We start from the raw sequence: 22,549 nt of genomic DNA, 5'->3' as shown, positions 1-22,549 counted from the left end.
CCCCATACCAAGGGCCCTTTGTTCTTCTTCATGACTTCTCTTTTTACTCCCTAAACTAGATTTCCAACTATTACAACATTTCTGGGTTCCAGAACACAGAACTTTCTGACTGCAGTGACCTGCCATTTGGGGAAGAAGAAGAAGAGAGGCATATACAGTCAGGAGCAGGCAGCCAGAGCTGTCCTGGCTGACTGGGAGAGGTGAGAATAAGGATTGGGGTAAGAGTGAGGCCCAAGTGCCAGGGTGGCTCTTCTGTTCTCATTGCCATTAGTGTGACTTCTAGCCTGACTTTTAAGATCCTTGGCAGGGGAAAGTCAAAACTCCAGGTGGTTAGCTTAACAACTCAAACCTTGTATTTCAGAGGGCTGCTCTCTGGGTCTCATCATTGTTTCATGCCCTTTTTTGCTTGAGTATTCAATTATCGAACAATATCATTAATATCACATGGAAGCAAGATTCTGCAGAAAAATATCCAAAAATGACTAGAGCAGCAAACACGTCAATAGAGAACTGCCAGATGTGCAGGCTAGGTTTAGAAGAGGTCGTGTTAATATGGATATTATAACGAATGTTAGATGGATCTTGGCTGAAAGCAGAGAGTACCAGAGGAATGTCTATCTGTGTTTCATTGACTATACAAAGGCTTTTGACTGTGTGGATCATAACAAACTGTGGCCGACTCTGAGAAGAATGGGAATCATAGAACATTTGATTGTGCTTATGCGAAACCTATACTTGAACCAAGAGGCAATCGTCTCAACAGAGGAAGGAGACACAGCATGGTTCAAAATTGGGAATGATGTCTGCCAGGAATGTACTCTTGTCTCCATATCCTTTCAGTCTATATGCAGAACATATCATCCAGGATTTTGGGCTCTATGAGGAGGAATGTGGCATCTGGATTGGAAGAAGATTCGTCAACAACCTATGTCATGCAGATGACACAACCCTGCTTGCTGAAACTGAGGAGGACCTGCTGCTTCAGTATGGATTGAGGCTCAACATCAAGAAGACAAAGATTCTCACCACTGGGCCAATTGGCAGCATCAGGATGGATGGTGAAGAGATTGAGATTGTTAACAGTTTTAGTGTACTTGGCTCCACAATCAACACTCTTGATACCAGCTGCCAGGAAATCAAGAGATGAGATGCATTGGGAAAGTCACCTGTCAGGGACCTCTCCGGAATACTGAAGAGCGACAACATTAGTCTGGAGACTTAAGGTGCTCCTGATCCAGGCCATAGTCTTCACAATTGCTTGCTCTGCATCAGAGAGCTGGACAGTGACTAGGGATCATAGTAAAATAATTGATGCCTTTGAGCTGTGATGCTGAAGAAGAGTATTGAATATACCATGGACTGCTAGGAGAACAAACAGGTTTGTCCTGGAGAGGGTAAAGCCCAGCTGTTCCTTGGAGTCAAGGATTCTGAAGCTTCATCTGACATATTTTGGACACGTTATAAGGAGGGACTGGTCCTTGAAGAGGGATATCAATTTTGGGAGGGTGGAGGGACAGTGCCACAGAAGACCCTCGATGAGTTGGATCGATTCAATAACTGGGTTAATGGGAGTAGGTGTGTCAGAGACAATAAGGTTGGCACAGGATAGAGCAGGGTTTAGGGCTCTTGTGCATAGGGTTGCTATGAGTGGCAAGTGACTTGACAGCACATAACAATTAATTTGTTTTGTTTGGGTTTTTGGTTTTGTTTTCTGTCAATCCACTCAGTGTTTTTGTTTTTATTCAACTATACGTAGCAAAATTAACACAACATTCAGTAACTCCAGTTTAGCTTCAGTTATACCAAGGAAGAACAATCAGTTTAATATGCACTGATTTCAGAACTCCCAGTAACCACACACACACACACACACACACACACACACACACACACACACACACACAGCACTACTGTCCATCCTTACTGCTGCTGTAGCCTCTTTTAAAGACCACATTGATGCTCTACTGCTATAAACTTGGTATATGCACCTAGATTTTTTTTTAATTTAAACTCTAAGTTGCTAGTTTTTATAGTAACAATTTGATGGCTCCATGACAGTACCAAAATATCTCCCCACAAATAGACTTTAAAATAGAAACTGGATGTGTGCCGAAATTGTCACTAATGAGTATGAGAGTCAAGAAGAGAAGAAATCTACATGCATCACTGAGTTGAAGAAGAGGCCCGAGCAGCTCCAGAGCTTTCTAAAGTCTTGGCTTGTTCTCTACTTCCTGGACAGCTGCTCAAAGAGCTTGAGCATATAGTCATCCCATTCGGACTGGTAGCAAGTGCTGGGAACCTGAGCTCATACTTTTTGCGGAAGGATCCCACCTTGAATTGGCCCTGGTTGTCTCCTGATTGATTGCTCAGAATGGGTTTATCACATTTCAGTGTTCTGTCCTGTTTCTAAACCAGCCAGCCAAAGCCCACATAACCAGAGAGGACTATGCCACTGCTGATGTCATTGTCTTTCATAATGATGACCAGAAAATGATGTCATTCCCTGAATTTGGGGTCCTTCCTGCTGGGAGCATCTAGGTTTGTTAGGACAAAGGTATAGAGTTTACATGAATCTCGGCCATCCTATGTGATGCTGGTGGTGTGGTTCTTCACCTGGGTGAGCATCAGCACTTTGCCCAGCTCATCTATCTCCACTGTGTTTGATCTGCAGCAGGTACTTAGGCCACTCATCCCCCTCCTGCAGATTCAGGGGCCTGAACCTCTTGATGAGGTCCATCCACTGGCATCATGGGATTTAGAGGGGAGGACAGCAGAAAGACATAGTGCAGGAGCACATACCAAGAAGCATACACTCTGATTTGCTCTCTTAATGATATCACCACTGATTGTGTGGTTTGGGTTTTTTTTCTTCCTGCCTATCAATGCAGTGGGAAGATCAGCTTCTATACACTACCACCATCTACTCACACTTTGCCAACTCACCTCAGTGCTGAGATTGTTAAGGAAATGACAGAGGCTTTTGACATTGAGCATACTGAACAGGCCAATGAAGACACAATGGAATGTAAGTGGAAGTGGGTTGGACTAACCTATTCAAACCTTTATCTTACCTCACAAACCTGACAGCAAATATCACTTTTGACCTCCCCATTCCTTAGCCCTACTCTGGTATTAGAAAAGTTGAAAAGCTCTAATCTTGTCTTAAAAAGTGGAGAATTTGTGTACTAGGGGATAGTTGTGATTTCTGATAGATATGAAAGAAATCAGCAAAGTGCACATTAAGGTGCTGAGGAAATAGGAGGTTGCATCCCCCTATCTCTTGGGGTCTGTAGTGGACTAAGATATTTCTCTAATGTTACTATAGACATTTCCACAGCAATTTTATATTTATTCTTATCCCCAGTGGCTGATAAGGAATCTTGAGTCATGGACAAGTAATACCTGCTTGAAGGCAAGTGACAAGGATTAAAAAACTCAGACAAGGGATAGTAGGCAGAATTGTGGAAACAGGCTTGGTGGCAGTGTTGGTATAGGACAGAAGTATATTGGAACCAGTTTTCCTGTCTTGTCTTAGTCTTCGTAACTCAGAGTAGCTAATTGGTTGCAAGTATAAACTTCAAAATCTAAACTTTTTTTAATTAGCTTTGTGATCCTGAATAAGACACTCTGTGCCTCAGTGTTGTCATCTATAAAACAAAGATAGCATCAACTTGATGGGGTTGTTGTGAAGATTTATTTAAAATATAAAACAAACCTTACATATAATACTCAGTAAATGTGGAAAATGTCATTTAGGCGATTATTTTCTAGAGTTGAGAAGTGGGACTTCAAAAAATTCCTGGAGGAAATAGGTTCTTTTCAAAAACTTTTGCCAGACACTATTCTTTGTAGGCTGGGTGTATGGCTCTTGATTCCTTCTCTACCGCATTGAAGTATAATAAAATGTCTAGTCTGTGGAAATTCTTGGCATAGTTGAAAAGCTCTCACTTGTCTGGCTTTAGTTTCACTTACAAGCCAATAGTTTTCCTTCTCTGAGTCTTGGTGAAGATAGGAAGACTTGTCTGTGTCATAGTTTATTCCCTACCTGTCTTGGAGCAAATCAACCCCTTTTCTGAATTTCAGTTTCATCTTTTATCAAATGTGTGTCTTCAGAAGGAATTACAGCTCATGTTCTAGTGACATTTGACCCTGACTGGATGTGAGGGCAAGAGTGACTCCATCATGGAGAATATTCTTTGGCAAAAAATTGAGGTCTGAAAAGTTGAGAGGTTACTAGTGAGGATTTCTTGAGGGTTATTGTTATGTCTCCAGTCAACTGTGACTAATAGCAACTCTTTGTACAATAGCTTTGAATCTTACTCTATCCTGAGCCCATCTCACTACCCTAGTTATTGTCAATCAAGCTCATCAGGGATCTTCCTCTTCGCTGCTTCCCCTTGACCCTTCCAAGCATGGTATCTTTCTTCAAAGACTGGTCCCTCCTGGCTACATGCCCAGACTATGTGAGATGGAGTATCAGAATCCTTGTCTCCAAGGAGCAGCTTGGTTTCACCCTCTCCAGGACAGACTCTTGGCAGTCCATGGTATGTTCAGTACTCTTCTCCCATACCACAACTCAAAGACATCAGTTCTTCTGTCATACTTGGTCATTGTCCAGCTCTCTTATATTCGAAGGATAAGTAGGGGTTAGAAGGCCCAGAGAAGGGGATGGATGGTAGGTAAGCAGAATTGTAGAAGCAGGCTTGATAGTCGTGTGAGACATAGAGCAAAAGCACATTTGTGGTTTTTTGTGGAGGACAGCTTCTGGCAGTGGACCATTAGAAATAGGAGTGAATCCCAGTCCTGCCCACTGGCTGCCATTGTGAAAACTGTCAGTCCAGCACTTTATAGGCATCCATTGCTATGACTCTTAGAACAACCTTGTGTGATAGGGATTATGGCATTCAAATTTTCCAGTTTAGGCTCCCAGGTTGCAAATGCAATGTAAACCCTGGTTTCTGCTATGAAAAACTGAAACTTTTAGTCTTTTCTGTTGTATGGCCTCTGTCAGAACGAAAAAATCCTCCCTAGTCTGGGCAGTATCCACATCATTTCACTGAGGCTAGACTAGGGAACTGGCAGCAAGTAGGAACCATGGCTCTGACAGTGTTGGTTGTGTTAAAGGCTTGGCCACTGGAGAATCTGAGTTGCTGGATGACAAGGGCCCGCTTGAAATGAAGTTCAAGTGGCTGCATTCTCCAGTGATGAAAATAGTAGATGCTGTTGAAAATAAAACCAATGTGGCTAAGGTACCTGTCCCCATTCTTCTTGGCTACCTAGATCTGGCTACCACACCCAGGGCTGTGAGAAGTTGTCACATAACTTCAGCATGGCTCCCACAAAGTCTGCCCATGATGGTAGTGAGATAAACGTTTTTCACTCAATTCCTATGGGCTCCATGGAACATTCTTTGCCAAGCTGTGACAAGTCCAAGGAAGAAACATGCTCTGTTAAGCTCCTTCCTCAATTCTGATTCCAGCTTGTAACAGCACTACCTCAAATCATCCAGTTGTCCAGGTTGCATATTTGGGCATCTTGGCTCTTCCTTACTCTTAGCTAGTATCCGAGATCTGTTTAATTGTCCATTACCAAGTCCCAAAGCTTTTCCTTCCTAAATCTCCTGGGAAGTTAACTAGTTTTTTTCCTTTCTCTCTCATCCTTACAATCCTAGTGTAAAATGCCAATTCTTTTCTGACCTGGACATATGCCCTGTGGGTTTTAATGGCCCAATTTTACCAGATCTCCATAGCTCCCCAGCCCCTACAAGAACAAATAAATATATACGAGGCCTGGCATGGTGTCATAGGATTCCTGAAGTTTTTGTCAGCTGCTTCTCTCTCATCTTTGGAGCTCACATTTTAGTGAGTTTTAGGTACAAATACTCACATAATGATAGGAGACATGCAGAGTAAGGATGCAAGTGGAGGTTGGTTAAGTATGGCTATCAAGGCCCCTAAAATTTACTTAGAGACCTTGAGTGGTGCGAATTTTGATATACTTCGTTGCTGACTGAAAAGTTAGAGGCTCAAGTTCACCCAAAGATTCCTCAGAAGAAATGCCTGGCAATGTACTTTTGATATATCAGCCATTTAAAGACTATATGGAGCATAGTTCTACTTTGAAATACATTGGATCACCATGAATCTGCATTGACTGGATGACAGCTGTTGCTTTAGGTGGGGAATTTCCCTCCCAATTTATACTTGTTCAGTCTACAGCCAATACTGAGGGTTACAAAAGATAGGCAACATTATGTTCTGTTGTACATTGAATTTCCATGAGTTGGGTGCTGATTAGATAGCACTTAACACCACCACCCACAATTGTGGGTCAGAGAGGTCTTCTTGGATGACCTGATGCAAAAGTTACATCTTGAAGGGTGAATTCGTTTCTAGGCAAGGGGGCCTGAAATATGTGGATAGTAGCACCTCAGCCTTGCTTATGCCAAGACCCAAAAGGGTGATAGCATGGCATGGAAAAAGAAATATGGAGTCAGATCTCAGGACACCTTGAGTTTGACCGTAAACCACCAGAAAATAGGAGTGCTGAAAATCAACTCCTACGTTGATTATTTGAACCTAACAAAAATGTCTTAGAACTGTCTACTTCTGAAAAGGTCACAGCCTTGAAAACCCTATGGAGCAGTTCTACTCAGACTCTGTGTTCTGGTGGCAATGAGTTGAAATTCACACAGAGGCATCTGACAACAACATTAGGATTATATTGAAAGTTAACTTTTCCTTTACATTTTAACTATTTGTTTTAATTTTATTGTGACAAAATGCTCATGTTGTTAGGTGCTGTCAGATCAGTATAAGAATGAAGCACCACCTCACAATTGTTGCTGCATTTGAGACAAAAATGTAGATAACAAAAAATTTGTCAGTTTAACCATTTTTTTCAGTATAGAATTTAGTGACAAATTTTATTTGCCGTGTGCTACCATGAGCACTGTTCACTTCCAAAGTTTTGTGTCACCCCAAATAGAAATTTGACATCCTTTTAGCAACAGTTTCCAGCCTTAGTTTCTGGTAACCCACAAGAAATGTCCCAGTCTATACATTTGATGGTGTTTATCCTTTTATAGCTGACTTATTTCACTCAATATTGTGTTTTCAAGGTTGAAAGAATCTGTTACAACCTATATTGTAGCATGTATCATAACTTCATTTCTCTTTATAGATTTCTTTATGATTTGACTCAATAATGCATGTACATGATATACAGTTTAAACTTGGTGGCGTAGTCTGTAGGGATTTGCACTGTAAATGCAAAGGTTACTGTAAGCACCTCTTGTGGTTTGAATCCATTAGCCACTCTGATGGAAAAAATGGAGAATATCTTCCCATGTGATTTATAGCGTTGGAAACTCACTGAAGGATCAGTTATGAGTTTAGACTCAATGGCAATGAAAGAGAGAAAAGGCTACATGAGTCCCTGGGTGGTGCAAAAGATTAGGATTTTCGGCTGTTCTACAGAAGAAATTCTGATGACCTATTTCTGGAAAATCAATCATTGAAAACCCTACTGAGCATTATTGTAGAATGTGTATGAGGATCCAAAGCAGAGAGCAGAGGAAAGGGGTGAAGATGGGTGGTGAGGGAGGGAGGCTTAATCATAAGGTTGCACAATTTGATGGGTGGAAGGAGGGATGGGTAAAGGAAAGGGAAAGATCTGGTGTGAAAAACAATGCATACAAACTTTGTAAATAAACCAGCATAAAAAATTTTATTAAGAAAACCCTACTGAGAATACTTCTATTCTGACACCTATTAGATCACCATGACTAAAAGGTATACAGTGAAAAATAAGTCTCTTCTATTTCTGTGTCCAAGTAACTTTGTTGTGTGTTTGTCGTCGTCCCCCATCCCCCTGCCACATTCACTGTTAGCAGACTTTTAGTGCCCTTTCAGAGTTATTCTTTATCTATTGACGTACGTTGTCCCTGTATGTATAAATCTACAGCTGCTCTAACAGAAATTCCGGAAGTGGATGGCTTCAACAAAATTGTTTCCTCACAATTTGAAATGCTTGAAGTCTTACTTCAGCATGGTGACTTTAATGGGGGGGGGGAACTACTCCCCACCCCCATTCCCACCCCCGTTGGCCCTAGGGGGAAGATCCTTTTCTCTTCAGCTCATTTCCTGGTTCCTTTAGATCTCCATGTCTTTCTTTCCCCGTCTATCTTTCCCCATCACTGCTTCCGGAAAATTGCCTATCTTTCTCTTCACAGAGCTGTTGACATTTTCAAATCAATGGAGATGTTTAAGTGAGCAGCATGCAACTCGATACGGACAACACTATTAGGGCTCCCTCTTCTTGGCTGTATTCCTGGTCAGAAGCTGCTCTCTTGATCTTATCTAGTTGATAATTCTCAGGGGTGAGTGCTTACTTGGTGTTACTGTTTACCTTATAGGCCTGTCTTTTATATTGCTGAGCCATATGTATCATAGTCTCTGGGGTTCTATTGGTTTCTAAGACTGACCATTTTTATTGATTTTAAGTTGTTGCATATTTTTCACCCACTCTGTATTGGATCTTTGATCTCTTTTACAGTGGTCAACAGAGGTAGCTTGCTACTATCTAGTTCTTGTCTCAGGATTGTGGAAGTTGAAGTTTTCATGGTCCATTAGCCCTTTGGACTAATTGTTTCTACGTGTCTTTGTTTTTCATTCCACATTCATCAAGAAACAAGTTGCCTCTTAGATGTCTGCCTGAAAGATTTTAAGACCCTTTTGTAATGCAAAAGGTCATTGCAAAGACAGAAGAGGGTGAAAATACCAAGATGGATATCAGAAGAGACTCTGAATATTGCACTAGTGCATCAAGAAGCAAAAGCAAAGGGAAGAAATCAAGTAATTGAGATGAATAGATGATTTCAAAGGATAGCACGGGAAAACAAAGTATCATAATGAAATGTGCAAAGAGCTGGAGTCAGAACAGCAAAGGAGTCGAACTCACTCAACATTACTTCATCTGAAGGAACTAAAAAATAACAAATTGAAGCCTCAAAGTTGCAGTACTTAAGGATGCTTTGAGCAGAATATTAAGTGATCCAGAAAGCATTAAAAGACGGAAAGAATATACAGAGTTGTTGTACCAAAAGGAATTGGCGGACACAGAAGAATTTCATGAAACAACGTATGAGCAAGAGCCTGTAGTGATGCTGCTCTGAAAGAATTGGCAAAAAACAAGGCCTCAGGAATTGACGACATACCGGTTGACACATTTCAACAAACAGATGCTGCCCTGGATGTGCTCACCAAGTTGTGCCAAGAAACCTGGAGGACAACCACCTGACCATTTGACTGGAAGAGATCTTTATTTGTTCCCATTCCAAAGAAAGGTGACCTGACCGAGTGTGGAAATTATGGGACAATATCATTTATATCACATGCAAATAAGATACTGCTTAAGATTATCCATAAACAATTGGAAGAGCTCATCAGCAGAAAACTGCCAGAAGTTCAGGCTGGGTTTAAAAGAGGCTAGAGATATTATACTACTACTAGAGATATTATAGCTAATGTTAGATGGATTTTGGCTGAAAGAAGAAAGTACCAGAGGAATGTCTATCTGTGTTTCATTGACTGTGCAAAGGTGTTTGACTGTGTATATGGCAACAAACTGTTGCTGACTGAGAAGAATGAGAATACCAGAACATTTGATTGTGCTTATGCGAAACCTATACTTGGACCAGGGGGCAGTTGTCAGAACAGAGTAAGGAAACACTGCATGGTTTAAAACTGGGAAGGGGTATGCCAGGTATGTGTCTTATCTCCATACCTTTTCAGTCTGTATGCAGAACAAATTATCTGGAAGGCTGGGCTCTATGAGGAGAAATGTGGCATCAGGATTAGAGGAGAACTCATGAACAATCTGCATTATGCAGATGACACAACCCTGCTTGCTGAAACTGAGGGGGACCTGAAACACTTGCTGCAGATTGTCAAGGACTGTGGCCTTCAATATGGATTGAAGCTCAACATCAAAAAACCAAAACCACTGGGCCAGTGGGCAGTATCATGATGAATGGTGAAGAGATTGAGATTGTTAACAGCTTCAGTTTCCTTGGCTCCACAATCGTCTTAGTACCAGCAGCCTGGAAATTAAAAGACAAATTACACTGGGAAAGTCTGCTGCCAGAGATCTCTCCAAAGTACTGAAGAGCAACGATGTCAGTCTGGAGACTAAGGTGTCCCCGATCCAGGCCATAGTCTTCACAGTTACTTGCTATTTGTCAGAAAGCTGGACAATGACTAGGGATGATAGAAGGGGGATTGATGCCTTTGAGCTGTGGTGCTGGAGAAGAGTATTGAATATACCATGTACTGCTAGGAGAGCAAACAAATATGTCCTGGAGAAAGTGAGACCAAGCTGCTCCTTGGAGGCAAGGATTCTGAAGCTTCATCTGACATACTTTGTACATGTTGCAAGGAGGGACCAGGCCTTGGAGAGAGGGATGTGAGAAAGTTGCTTGGGAGGGTCGAGGGATAGCACAAGATAGGAAGATCCTCAATGAGATGGATTCATTCAGTGACTGGAGTAATGGGGGTAGGTGTGTCAGAGAAAATAAGATTGGCAAGGGATAGAGCAGGGTTTAGGGCTGTTGTCCATAGGGTCGCTATGAGTTGCAGGCAGCTCACTGGTGCATAACAACAAGAAATCACTGCTTGGAGTTTTTTGAATGTTTTTTGTTTTTTGAGAGTCACTATTTTTCCCCCCCAACATTTCACCACATATATTTCTTCTTATGCAGTCTAAGCTGAGAATGCCATGTAAATGGGTCACTGTGAAATGCAGCAATTTAATTCTTCTCCAATCAAAATAAGAAACAAACCAGTATGATCTCTCATCTAGTAACTTTTGAAGGTTTTACAGCAGTTAAAGTATTTTTGCTTCTATGTATGAAGGTTAAAAAAATCTTTTTTCCCCCCATAAAATACAAGAAGAACCAATTTTCACCGTCAAGTAAAAGTAAAAACTGGGATTCTTTTTTAAATGAGTCCATAGTGGCATTTAGGAACTTAGTTATAGGCTGCTGTGCTGACACCATGACGAACCAAAGTGTAGGGCTGGGTTTGGTTTTGTTTCGGTTTTCTTTTCAATATCCAATGCTCAGAGATTAAGTTCTGAGAATGTTCCAATTGTAAGGCAGGGATCTGTTTGGATTCCACCACGGGTATGCTCCTTGGGTTGGATGCTGGAGGGTGAGGCACGTTTTGCCGGACCCATGTCGACTACCTAGTAGTCATCAAGGTAAAAAAATTCATCGTCTCCTCCTTGGTATTCCATTCCCTGGAAATCTACTCGGTACCGCAAGATACCTCCAATTCCACCAAATCCTTTCACAAATTGGGATCCTTCTTGTGATTTATCTGTGACAATTTCCAAAGTAGTTCCAAATTTTTTGTAGTTATTAGCAAACCATTCCAGTAGGGGCATGCTCTCAATCAGCTCATGTTCTTGTCCTGTCTCTTTATCTGTGTAATGAGATTTATCCTTCTCTTGTTCTGGAGTTAGAGAATTTTCTGCTCTTCTGTGCCTTGGCAATGAAGAACATATCTCACTATATCCAGATTTTCATAGACTATTAGAATCTCTACAGCTCCCATTTCCAAAGCCTTTAGTGTATCTTCAACTCCAAAACAGTACTTGCCCGTGTCTTGGCTGATTTCATCAAAATATCGTCCTATTAATTTTTTCTCTTGAATGAACTTCACGTTGGAGAGGACTTCAGTAGATAACTCAATAGCTTGGTTGAATCCATTTTCACCACCGTAGGAGATATCAACTGATTTCAAAACTTTGGATTGCAATCTCTGATCAAACATCAGATTGACTTAGTTCAGTTTTAAAGTCAGCTGATCCAGCTAAAACGAGACCAGCCACATTCACTTTGTCCCCAGAAATGAAAAGCTGCACAGCAGTCTCAGCTACTTTCCGAACATAATTGTGTCGTTTTTCCATTCTTAATCGGGCAAAACGCAAGGCAAACTGACCTCCTCTACCGTGTTTCTTTGGAAGATCCACAGTGAATTTGTGCAGGACTTCTCTTGTGTTTCCCTGGAGTGTGCCAAAAAGTGCACCACTTCCATCTATTACAATGAAGCCAAACTTGCTATCATCTGAGAGTAGCGCTGTAAGAGCCTCTGTATGGAATTTGTTGTCACACAAATATAATGACGTATTAATTGGTTTGAAAGGCTCAAAGTCAATGTTGACTTTCTTTTCGCCTTCTTCTGTTACAATTGTTCCACAGTAAACAACCAGACCATTTGGAGGTACTTTGTTATAAAGTTTGAGTCTTTGTTGTACAAATGTAATGGCTCCCAGGACTGAAAGGCAGTTGACTCATGATTTAATGTTAGATGCAGTCCCAAACTCATCCGCTAACATTTTTGCCACTCGTGATATCTGATCTTTGGGAGGAATGATCAGTGATATCATGCTTGTGCCATTGCCACGGGCCGCCTCCAAGCTTTTGAAGAGCCTCTTGATCTTCCAGATCTCCACTTTCCTGTCGGCAGCACTGGGGTCGTCCGCCATCTGCTCGCCTCCTCCTCCCTAAGGGCCCAGTCCTGGGCGGCAGCGGCTGCTCCTCCCTGGCGGCGGCTCCGCGGCTGCGGCGGCTCTGACGTAGGACACCGGCTCCCTCTCTCCAGGCAGCTCGAGAGTCACTATTCAGGGAACATTGGTAGTATAGTCTGCAGGTAGTTGCACTGCTAACCCAAATTCTAAATTGGTAACCTAAATTCTAATCCACCAGTGACTCCAAGGGAGAAAGAAGAACAGTCTCCTCTCATGCTATTTATAGCCTCCCAAAACCCGCTGCAGGGTCCATAATATGAGTAATCTCTAACTTGAAGGCAGTGAGTAGTCACTACTCAATGAACTATAATGTCTTCATGGGCTTTTTGTTTTTTCTTTTTTATTGGTGTACAAAATTTGTATACCATTCTTCGTTCGCATTGTGTTTCACACAGTCATTCTCATTCATTATGTGTTTGAGTTTATATTTGTTTGTTGTATACAAAGTTTGTATACATTGTGTTTCACAGTATTTTTCCTTCACATTGTGTTTCATACAGTCATTCTCATGCATTGTTGTGTACCATAGAGTTGGAACCGACTCATAGCTGACCCGCCAGTACATTTTCAGAGGCAGTTAATCGCATGGGAGGAGATTGCCCATCCTTCTCTCATGGAGCATCTGGTGGATTTGAACTGCATGCCTTCAGGATTGCAGTGCACCTATTTGTTACTAGGCCACCAGAGCTTCTTCTCATACATTACATTTTATAAAACTAATCACCTTTGGACCTTCCCCATCATTACCCTTTCTTTTTTGCCCAGATCCTTTCCATTTTCTTCCCCTTCTCCCTCCCTCCACCCACCAAATTCTGCATGCTGTGGTTTTATCCCTCCCCTACATGAATTCCCATACATTTTTTACTAGTTATCCTTCTATTTTTACAGTAATAGTTTTATGCAATATTTCTTCTTATCAGACTGCATTCATTTACTCAGCATAATGCTCTCAGCCTCTCCAAGTTACATAGTATTTTTCAAAATCATTGCTCCTGAGTGCTGCATAATATTTCTTATGTGAATGTACCACAATTTCTCAATCCATTTGTTTGTGGTTGGACATTTGAGTTGTTTCCATGTTTCCATGATGGTGAAGAACGCTGCTATGAACATTGGTGTACAAATCTCCATTTGTGTCTCACTTCTAACTTCCTTGGGGTATATTCCTAGTTGTGAGATAGCTGGGTCATAATGGAGTTTCCATGTTCAACTTTTTGAGGAAACTCCAAACTGTCTTCCAGAGTGGTTGCACCATTTTACAATCCCACCACCAGTGCATGAGAGTTCCCACCTCTCCACATCCTCTTCAACGTTTATTGCTTGCTGCTCTACCATTGTGGTTTTGGTTTGTATCTCGCTTATTGGCAGCAATTTTCAGCACTTCTTCATGTGTCTGTTGGGCATCCAAATGTCTTCCATTGTGAAATATGCTATTTTTATGTGCTGTAGAGTTGGAATCAACTAATCACAGCTAATTTTCCATTGGGTTTTCAGAAGCTATAAATTGCATGGGAAGAGATTGCCCACTTTTCTCCCATGGAACATATTGGTGGATCTGAGCTACCTTCCTTTGGGGTTGGCATTGTAGGTCCTAACAGCTAAGCCACCAGGGCTCCCCATGCCAAAGATCAGGGCCCTTAAATTTTCACTCTTTCCCCCCTTGATTTGGTTTTAGGTTTTACATCCTTTTATATCTTGTAAAAAGATATAAACACTTTATACTATTCTTGTCTCCATACTATAATAAAGACAGCCCATTCCCCAATGGGATTATAATCACTGGTTTAGAGATTGGGATTTACAACACATTTTGGAGTGAAACAGTTCAGTTCATAATGTACATATACATACAGAGACAAATACTTTATAGTAGCATATTGTTCATATTGCTTCTACACTTTCTTTAACATAGCAATCTGTCTTGGAGATTGTTCTGTTGTTATGTGCTGTCTGTTAAACTCTGACTCCTAGCCACTCAATTTATAAGTTCAACCTTGCTTGAATCTGTTATCTTCACAGTCTCCCCTGTTCTTATGGCCATTGTTGCAGTCAGTGTGTCACCTCATTTCAATGAGAATTTTCCTCATTGACCCTCTGTTTTTCAAAGCATAATGTCCCTATTTTAAGGATTGATCCCTCCTGATAACATGTCCAAAGACTTATTGAAGTTTAAGGTTCCTAAAAGAGCTATCCATGGTATGCTCTTTCCTTTCCAGTCCCAGCTTCAGATGCAGTCACTGTTGCGATGTTGATGCCCAAGAAGAACCGCATTGCCATATATGAACTCCTTCTTAAGGAGGGTTTAATAGTGGCCAAGAAGAATGTCTACTCTTAACTGGCAGGCAAAAACATGCCAAATCTTCTTGTCATGTAGACCAGGCAGAATATCAAGTTACCAGCCTATGTGAAGGAACAGTTTGGAGATATTTCTGCTGGTACCTTACCAATGAGAGTACACAATATCTGCATGATTACCTTCACCTACCCCCTGAAATTGTACCTGCCACCTTATGTCGCAGCTGTCTTGAGACTGGCAGCCCACGACCTAAAGGTCTGGAAGGTGAATGACCTGCAAGACTGACTCAAGGGGAGGCTGATAGAGGCACATACAGATAGAACGCAGGGCCTCCTGGTGCTGACACGAAAGCCAAGGCTGGGGCTGGGTCAGCAACTGAATTCCAGTTTAGAGGTGGATTTGGTCGTGGACGTGGTCAGCCACCTCAATAAAATGGGAAGGAATTGTTTTGTGTTGCACAAACGTGTAGCCAGAAAAACTATTTAAGAAAAACAAAACCAACCTTTTGTTTTTCACCCCCCAGCTCTCCAATACCTAGAAGTTTCTTATGTAGGCAAATGACATGGTCACTTTTTATATTAGAAAGAAAGGGGTCAGGTTGGAGACAGGGACTCCAGGAAGGAAACTGTACCCTGTAATTCATGAAAAAAATAAGACTTGAACTAGAGCAGTAAAAGGAATCACATTATTCCCATGTTTACATAGTTCCAATTTACTTAACAGCTTACTCGCTATATGACTATAGGAAAGATACTAACAACTCTTTCTGTGCTTTCTTTGTAAGATAGGAATAATAATCCTTGTTTCAGCGAGTCATAGCTTGGTTGCAAGGGTTAAAAAGAGAGAGAGAGAGTATGTGTGTGTGTGAGAGAGAGAGAGAGAAAGAAAGAGAGACTTAGAGTAATAATATTTGGCACACAGTAGCGTGGAGGTGTGAGCACGGGAGCCGTGGCAAGCTTTTGGAGTCGATTGCTTTTCCGGGCATGTGTTTGACGTGCAAGTTTGCTCTGTCCCCGGGAGTGAGGCTAGCCAGCCTGGGCCTAGGGTTTGAACCAGGAGGCGGCCTTAAGCCCAAAGACAGCTGGGAGATGAGAGGAAGCAGCCATGTTGTTCCTGGTTGGCTCCTCCCAGGGCCTTGGGAGGTTCTCCTTGCCAGAAGGAAGGAGTGTGGTGGTGTGAGCGCGGGAGCCGTGGCAAGCTTTTGGAGTTGACTGCTTTTCTAGGCATGTGTTTGACGTGCAGGTTTGCTCTGTCTCAGGAGTGAGGCTGGCTAGCCTGGGCCTAGGGTTTGAATCAGGAGGTGACCTTAAGCCCAAAGGCAGCTGGGAGAGGAGAGGGAGCTGCCATATTGTTCCTGGTTGGCTCCTCCCAGGGTCTTGGGAGGTTCTCCTTGCCAGAAGGAAGGAGCGTGGTGGTGTGAGCGTGGGAGCCATGGCAAGCTTTTGGAGTCGACTGCTTTTCTGGGCATGTGTTTAATGTGCAGGTTTGCTCTGTCCCCGGAAGTGAGGCTAGCTAGCCTGGCCCTAGGGTTTGAACCAGGAGGTGGCCTTAAGCCCCAAGGTTCAAATTGTTTTCCTGTCAAACATTCTTCTAGATGGTATAGCACTGGTCTGTGCCTTGCTGTACAGAGGTAATTCGTGGTTGCTGTGATGCTGAAGACTGTGACAGTGATGTGCCAATCGTGGTAATGGGTACCCATAGTGGACAGTGTTGGCTGGAGCTTCTCGACTAAATCAAGCCTGGAAGCAGAAGCGGCATTCACTACCGAAATGGCTTGCCTCCGGGAAACTACATACGAACAGTGCTCAGGCCGTTTGTTCATAGGGTCTCTATGAGTCGTCTACGACTCAACGGCATCAGACAACAACAACAACAAACTTTCTGTCAGCATTAGCTTTTACTGTCCACGTAGACCTTCCACTCTAGCCAATCAGAAACCCTTTTGGTGTCTTAAGTATGCTCTCTGTTTTTTACTGTTCAGTAAGGAATTCTCTCCCTCTCAGAAATATGGTTAACTCGCTTTCTTTCCTTGCCAACCTGTGGGCCACAATTTTTTTAAATAGCCATTTACCCCATTCTAATTTGTGGATAATTATACCCTCAGACTGGTTACCTCCTGAAAGTGAAACTGAATCTGACACTCCTCCCCTCTTCCCAGCATTACTCCACACAGAGCTGGGCACAAAATAGATGTTAGAAAATATTTGTAAATTGAGTAACTTAAGCAAACAATCTTTGTAATAGCAATTGCTATTAATCAAGAAACTCTACTTTTTAATTTTTATCCCTGTCAGCTATACAAACTACTCATTATTACTCCCAGTTGAACAAAGACTAAAAGGTTGACTAGGTGCCTGCTAATCTGTTGGTCAAAATCAGAATTGGAGTTTATTTCTGCATAGTTCCAAGTTCCTTGTTCTTACCCAAGCTTATCTCTACATCCTTTGCAGAAGTCTTTGAACACTGAGGCCTAAGACCTCACTCTTGTCCTCTTTTCCCCCAGATTGGTAACCTAAGTATTGTCTCCATCTAAACTTACTTTAGGTGGAGTGGGCTAAACACATTGTTGACCATCAACCCAAGAATTAAAGCATGGTAGACTACAGCCCAGTGTTGCAGAGGATCATGGAGACGGATCCTCTGCAGCAAGGTCACACTCTGGCATCTGCCCTGAAGAATAAGAAGAAAATACAGAAATGTACAGGTGAGTGTCAAAGTGGGGCCACCAGCATACCACTGGCTCAAAAAGGGCCATCCACTTGGGCTATCTTACTGTGGGACCTGAGATTTTGTATTTCTAACAGGTTCTCAGGAAATGTTGATACTGTCCTTAAGGGAACCAGAGTTTCGGAACTACTAGTAGTAATCTTATGGAGCTCTGGTGGTCTAATAATGGTAAGAAGCTACACTGTCATCCCAAAGGTACACAGTTCAAATTTACCAGATGTTCTGCAGGAGAAATATGGGAAGTCAACTCCTGTGTAGTATAGCTTCTGGAAACCCACTGAAGGGTCAATTCTGGGTCTGTTGGTATTTGCTATTGAATTGACTACAGTTCCTAGCAACCCTGTGAACAATGGCTCTGAACCTTACCCTATCCTGAGCCAACCTCACTGTCTCTGACACACCTGACATCATAGCTACAGTCACTGTGTCAATGCATCTCACACAGAATCTTCTTCTGAATTGACCCTCTACCCAAGCATGATGTCCTTCTCTAAGGACTGGTCCCTCCTCGTGACATGCTCAAAGTATGTGAAACAGCTTAAATTCTCCAACGAGCAAACTGGTTTCACCGTTTCCAGGACAGAACTATTTGTTTTCTTGGCAATATATGGTATGTTCAGTATTCTTTTCCAGCACCACAATTCAAAGGCGTGGATTCTTCTGTCATCCTTAGTCATTATCTAGCTCTCAGATGCAGAGCAAATATTTGAGATGACTATGGCCTAGAACAACAACAGTAGTAATCTATTTATCAAAGAAACAAACAAAAAACCAACAAACTAACAAACATTGAGGTGAGTTGATTTTGACTCATACGGACCCTCTTATCAGATTTTGCAAGGCTGTAAGTCTTTATGAGGGAGTTTGTTGGCCTATATAGCCATCTGGGCCTCTCAAGCAAATGGTTATTTAATTTCTTGTATCTTTTTCCTGAGATATGTATAAACACAATGTGTATAATGTTTTGTCTGTTTTTTTTTCACTTTTAATAGACCTTAGTCTCCTGAACATAGTATTTTCTCATTCCATGTATCTTTGAGATTTTTCCATATCAATACACAAAGGAACTTCCTCTTTCATTTTAGTGGTGATCATTTGTATAGCTGACTCATCAACATCTTTATATTGTACTTATCTGCATTGTAACGTGTTGCATAACTTTTGCCCTCACTTTAATAAGTGAGGAAATTGAGGCCTAGAAACCTTAAGTGACACGCACATAATGAAGTAACAGAGCCAAAATGCAAAGCTAGAGGCGACTGAACCCATGAGCCTCTTTTTTTTTTTTTTTTTTTTCTAGGCTGTGTTCCATAACCAGATACACAGTTTTGACCTAACTCCATAAATAAATTCTTGTTAAGTAATGGTAAAGAGAGAAAAAGAGTCATTGCTAACAGTGATAAATGTGAAGATACAGCAAGCACAGTGAGAGAACCTAATACAGCCTGACGATGGTGGTAGAGTAGGCAAAGTCAGAGACTTTCTGGATGTCTGCAGGCAATCCAAAGGAATGATAGGATTTGACTGGCAATAGATACTTACATGCAACAACCTCCTTTCTATGAAAAGCTTTTTTATTTATTTATTATGTAAAGGCAGAGTGATAAGTACAACAGTAAAACAAACAAATTTCTTTACTGCTCTGAGACTCAGCCAGTCATTGATTGCATGGAGTCAAACCCATAGCTGACCTTCCAGTGAATTTTGATAGGCTGTCAGTAACACAGGAAGAGATTACCTGTCTTTCTCTGGCCAGTGGCTGGTGGGTTTGAACCACCAGGAGGGTGCTACTTTTGGGTTAGGAGTACAACTCTACCCACTTCATCATCAGAGCCTCCTACTTTGAGACAAAGAAAGGATGAAATTACTGGGAGCCAAAAGGGTTTGATATCCCAAGACAGAAACAAGATTGACCTGATCATCTCACAGATAGATAAGTAGGCTTACCTGTGAGAGTAGTAACTGCCAGCTGCTCACCACTTTTTTGTTTATTGTTAAGGGTGTGAGTTTGGAAGCTAAGTATAGATCAAGGACAGTGTACAGCAGCTCCAACAAACCTCTGTTTTCTCTTGGCAAGCTGTCTACCAAGGTGACTGCTTGTATTTCTTCATCTGCAGACAAGATTGCCAGCAAGCTGTCCAAATCCATGATGTCTGTCCTCAACCTCTCTGGCAACACTGATGACAGTGCTGATAACTGATCTCAACTCCACTGTCTTTCCTAGTGGGATGGAGCAATATGGATAATATTAAAGAATTTGCCTTTCATTGAAGCACCTGCGTATTATAAAATCTCAGTGTCATGTCCCTCAATATCTCCTCCATTATCTTCATTAAAAAAGGTCTGGTGCTGGCAAATCAAATACTTTCATTTCTGCTCTCTTAAGTTCAACAGTTCTTATCCTCCAGCTCCATCAAGGAAGAAAGATAAAGATTTATAGCCTGGGAAAATTGATAATGGATTGCTATGAGTCAGAACCAATTCATACTCTATAAGAGAAAAAAAATGTCTGTAGTGCCAAGATGCTAGTAGTTTATCCCCACTCTATATGTTGGACTTGTTTGTGAGCAAATGCTTCACAAAATCTCGTCGTCCTTTTGGACCACTAAACATAGTTTACAGGTTACCATAGATCTGGATATCCCTGGGAAGGTAATGATCTTTTTTACTAGTTCACCAGAGCAAGACAATCTTGTGATTCTTCAAATCCTATAGTTCCTCACCTGGATGGCAAGTTGGAGAATAAACCTTTTCTGAGTCTGAAGAAAAATGGAAAAGAAAAAACAAGCCTGGCTGATGTTGAAATGTAATAACACAAAAACTCATTACTTTGGAATTGGAATTAACGGAGAACTGGCCCTCCACTGGATTTTCACAGGCTGTAAATCACATGAGAGAAAATTGCCTGTCGGTCTTCCATTCAGCAGGTGGTAGATTTCAACAGCCAGAGAAGCACTGACTTTGGGTTAGTAGTGCAACTCACTACCGAGCAGTACCACCAGTGGTATTACCTTATTCCTAAGAAGGGAAAATAAGTCACATATTGGATGAGAGGTGGTATGTTTTAGGGATAAACTGCCTTGGCATATTTCTGACCTAAGGTGACAGAATTATTTAACTCAAGTGTTTTGATTAGATCCTACCTTTGAATTCCATGATTTAAAAGTATTCTTTGTTCACACATTACACCCACCAGAGAGTGATGAAAGGATGAGAAGGCAGTGCACCAGTTTTTCCTTTATCAGATCTGGAAACCATGTCATTATATACAATTAACTGCCACCTTTGTGAGAACCATCAAATAATAATAGGCTTACCATACCTGTGCTCTCAAAAATGGACTGGAATAGATGATTGCTATAGAAATAATCTTTACCTGAGTTATATGTGTAATCTGAGTTCCTAGTAATCTGTCCCAGACTACATATTTAAAAGAGATGAACATTGGATTGTTTCAGTCTTTGCCTACTACCCAGATATACACACTATCTTTGGATGACCACAGCTATATCTTACTTTACCTTGCCCTTACCTCTACCATGCTAGCATTCTATAACTTAATAAAAAAATCCTATGAGCAGAAGCCCATACCTGTTCTTTTCAGATAGGTGATGGAGTGAAGACCCTTGTCTGTAGGCTAATCTGGCAGGGGAGTATAGACTACTCTTGCATTCAGGGTCACCTCAAGGAGTAGAATTATGTGTAGACTCCTGAATAGGTTGAGTATAAATTGTACCATATCTAGAAACCTATTACCTCATTTAAACCATCAGTACAAATGTGCCAGTAAATGATTAGTCTGGCTTTCCATAAGAAAAAGAGATTGAGACAGTTTACAAGACTTAAAACAACATAGGTGGCTGAGCCAGAATTGGAACCTGTTGTCATTAAAACCCTATGAATGCCCTTTGTTCTGCATTGTACTGCCTAACAAAGGAACTGGTTAGCATACTACCCTATGCTGTACTGTTGTCAGAACTTTTAAATGCCTTTTGGGGTGGGAGGTGTGTGTGTGTGTGTGTTGAACAGTTCCTTATAAAAATTGCTGTTTATAGCCATCAAGCTTTCCTGGTAGGTAGTAAATAGTATTATGTTGGAAATTGGACAGTGGACATCAACTGTAGTATACACTTCTGTGAGGTTTGACAGATTGGTAGGGTTGCGTAACCACTAACAATCAAGGTACAGAACAGTTTCTTTACCAGGACAGCCAAAATAATTTTACAGCCATATGTTGTTAGATCGTTTGAGTTGGATCTGATTAATTGTGATTGTACAACAGAACAAAACCCTGACCTGACATCATCCTTGAAATCTCTGCATTTCATTATTTATCATCTTAATTATTTTCTACCACTCCTTAAGAAATGCTAGTAAGCACTGGAGATTGGAGTGTCCAGCTGAGTTAAGAGCTTTGGAATATAATTTGGCCCAAGTCAAATTAGTCAAGACAAGAATTTGAAATTCTATTTTCTCTAGCTTATCTTTGTACATTCAGAAAGTTGTTCTTGAGTCTTTTTCCTTCTCCTTAATTTTTAAATTAAGGTATTAATTTACATACAATAAAATTTATCTTTTATGGTGTAAGTTATATGAGTTTGGACAAATGTATATCCTCGTGAATTATCACCACACTCAAGACATGGAACAGTTACATCACCTGAAATTCCCAGAATTCACTGTTGGTACCCCAACTCTCAGATCTTGGCAACTTCTGATGAGTTTCTCTCCCTATACTTTTACTTTTGCATTAATGTCTTATAAATAAAATCATATAGTATGTAGTGGGAACTCGGGTGGCCTACTGGCAAGAAGTTGGGATGCCAACCCAAACACATGTACTTTGAATCTAATAATTGTTGTTGTTGTTATGTGCCATCGCGTCGCTTGCCGCTCATAGCGACCCTATGTACAACAGCCCTAAACTCTGCTCTG

General features: G+C 41.4%; 1 protein-coding gene and 1 pseudogene across 1 annotated transcript in view; one reads left to right on the top strand and one right to left on the bottom strand.

Annotated features, from left to right (window-relative positions):
* The window catches only part of GNL3L (guanine nucleotide binding protein-like 3 (nucleolar)-like), a 30,674-nt gene extending 10,860 nt beyond the window's left edge, over positions 1–19,814 (top strand). Inside the window, 7 exon segments of the mRNA XM_006903804.1 lie at positions 60–100; positions 102–200; positions 2,889–3,025; positions 5,125–5,249; positions 6,241–6,288; positions 17,438–17,591; positions 19,732–19,814. Of these exon segments, the coding sequence (XP_006903866.1) occupies positions 60–100; positions 102–200; positions 2,889–3,025; positions 5,125–5,249; positions 6,241–6,288; positions 17,438–17,591; positions 19,732–19,814 (687 nt within the window).
* On the bottom strand, positions 11,245–12,549 carry LOC102854089 (annotated as a pseudogene).
* Positions 19,815–22,549: the final 2,735 nt, after the last annotated feature.

This window comes from Elephantulus edwardii, unplaced genomic scaffold, assembly GCF_000299155.1.
Source record: "Elephantulus edwardii isolate Elephantulus edwardi_28Jun2011 unplaced genomic scaffold, EleEdw1.0 scaffold00239, whole genome shotgun sequence".
NCBI classification, from domain to species: Eukaryota; Metazoa; Chordata; class Mammalia; order Macroscelidea; family Macroscelididae; genus Elephantulus; species Elephantulus edwardii.
Note: the sequence above shows the minus strand (reverse complement) of the source record. Positions and strands in the feature narration are given on the sequence as shown.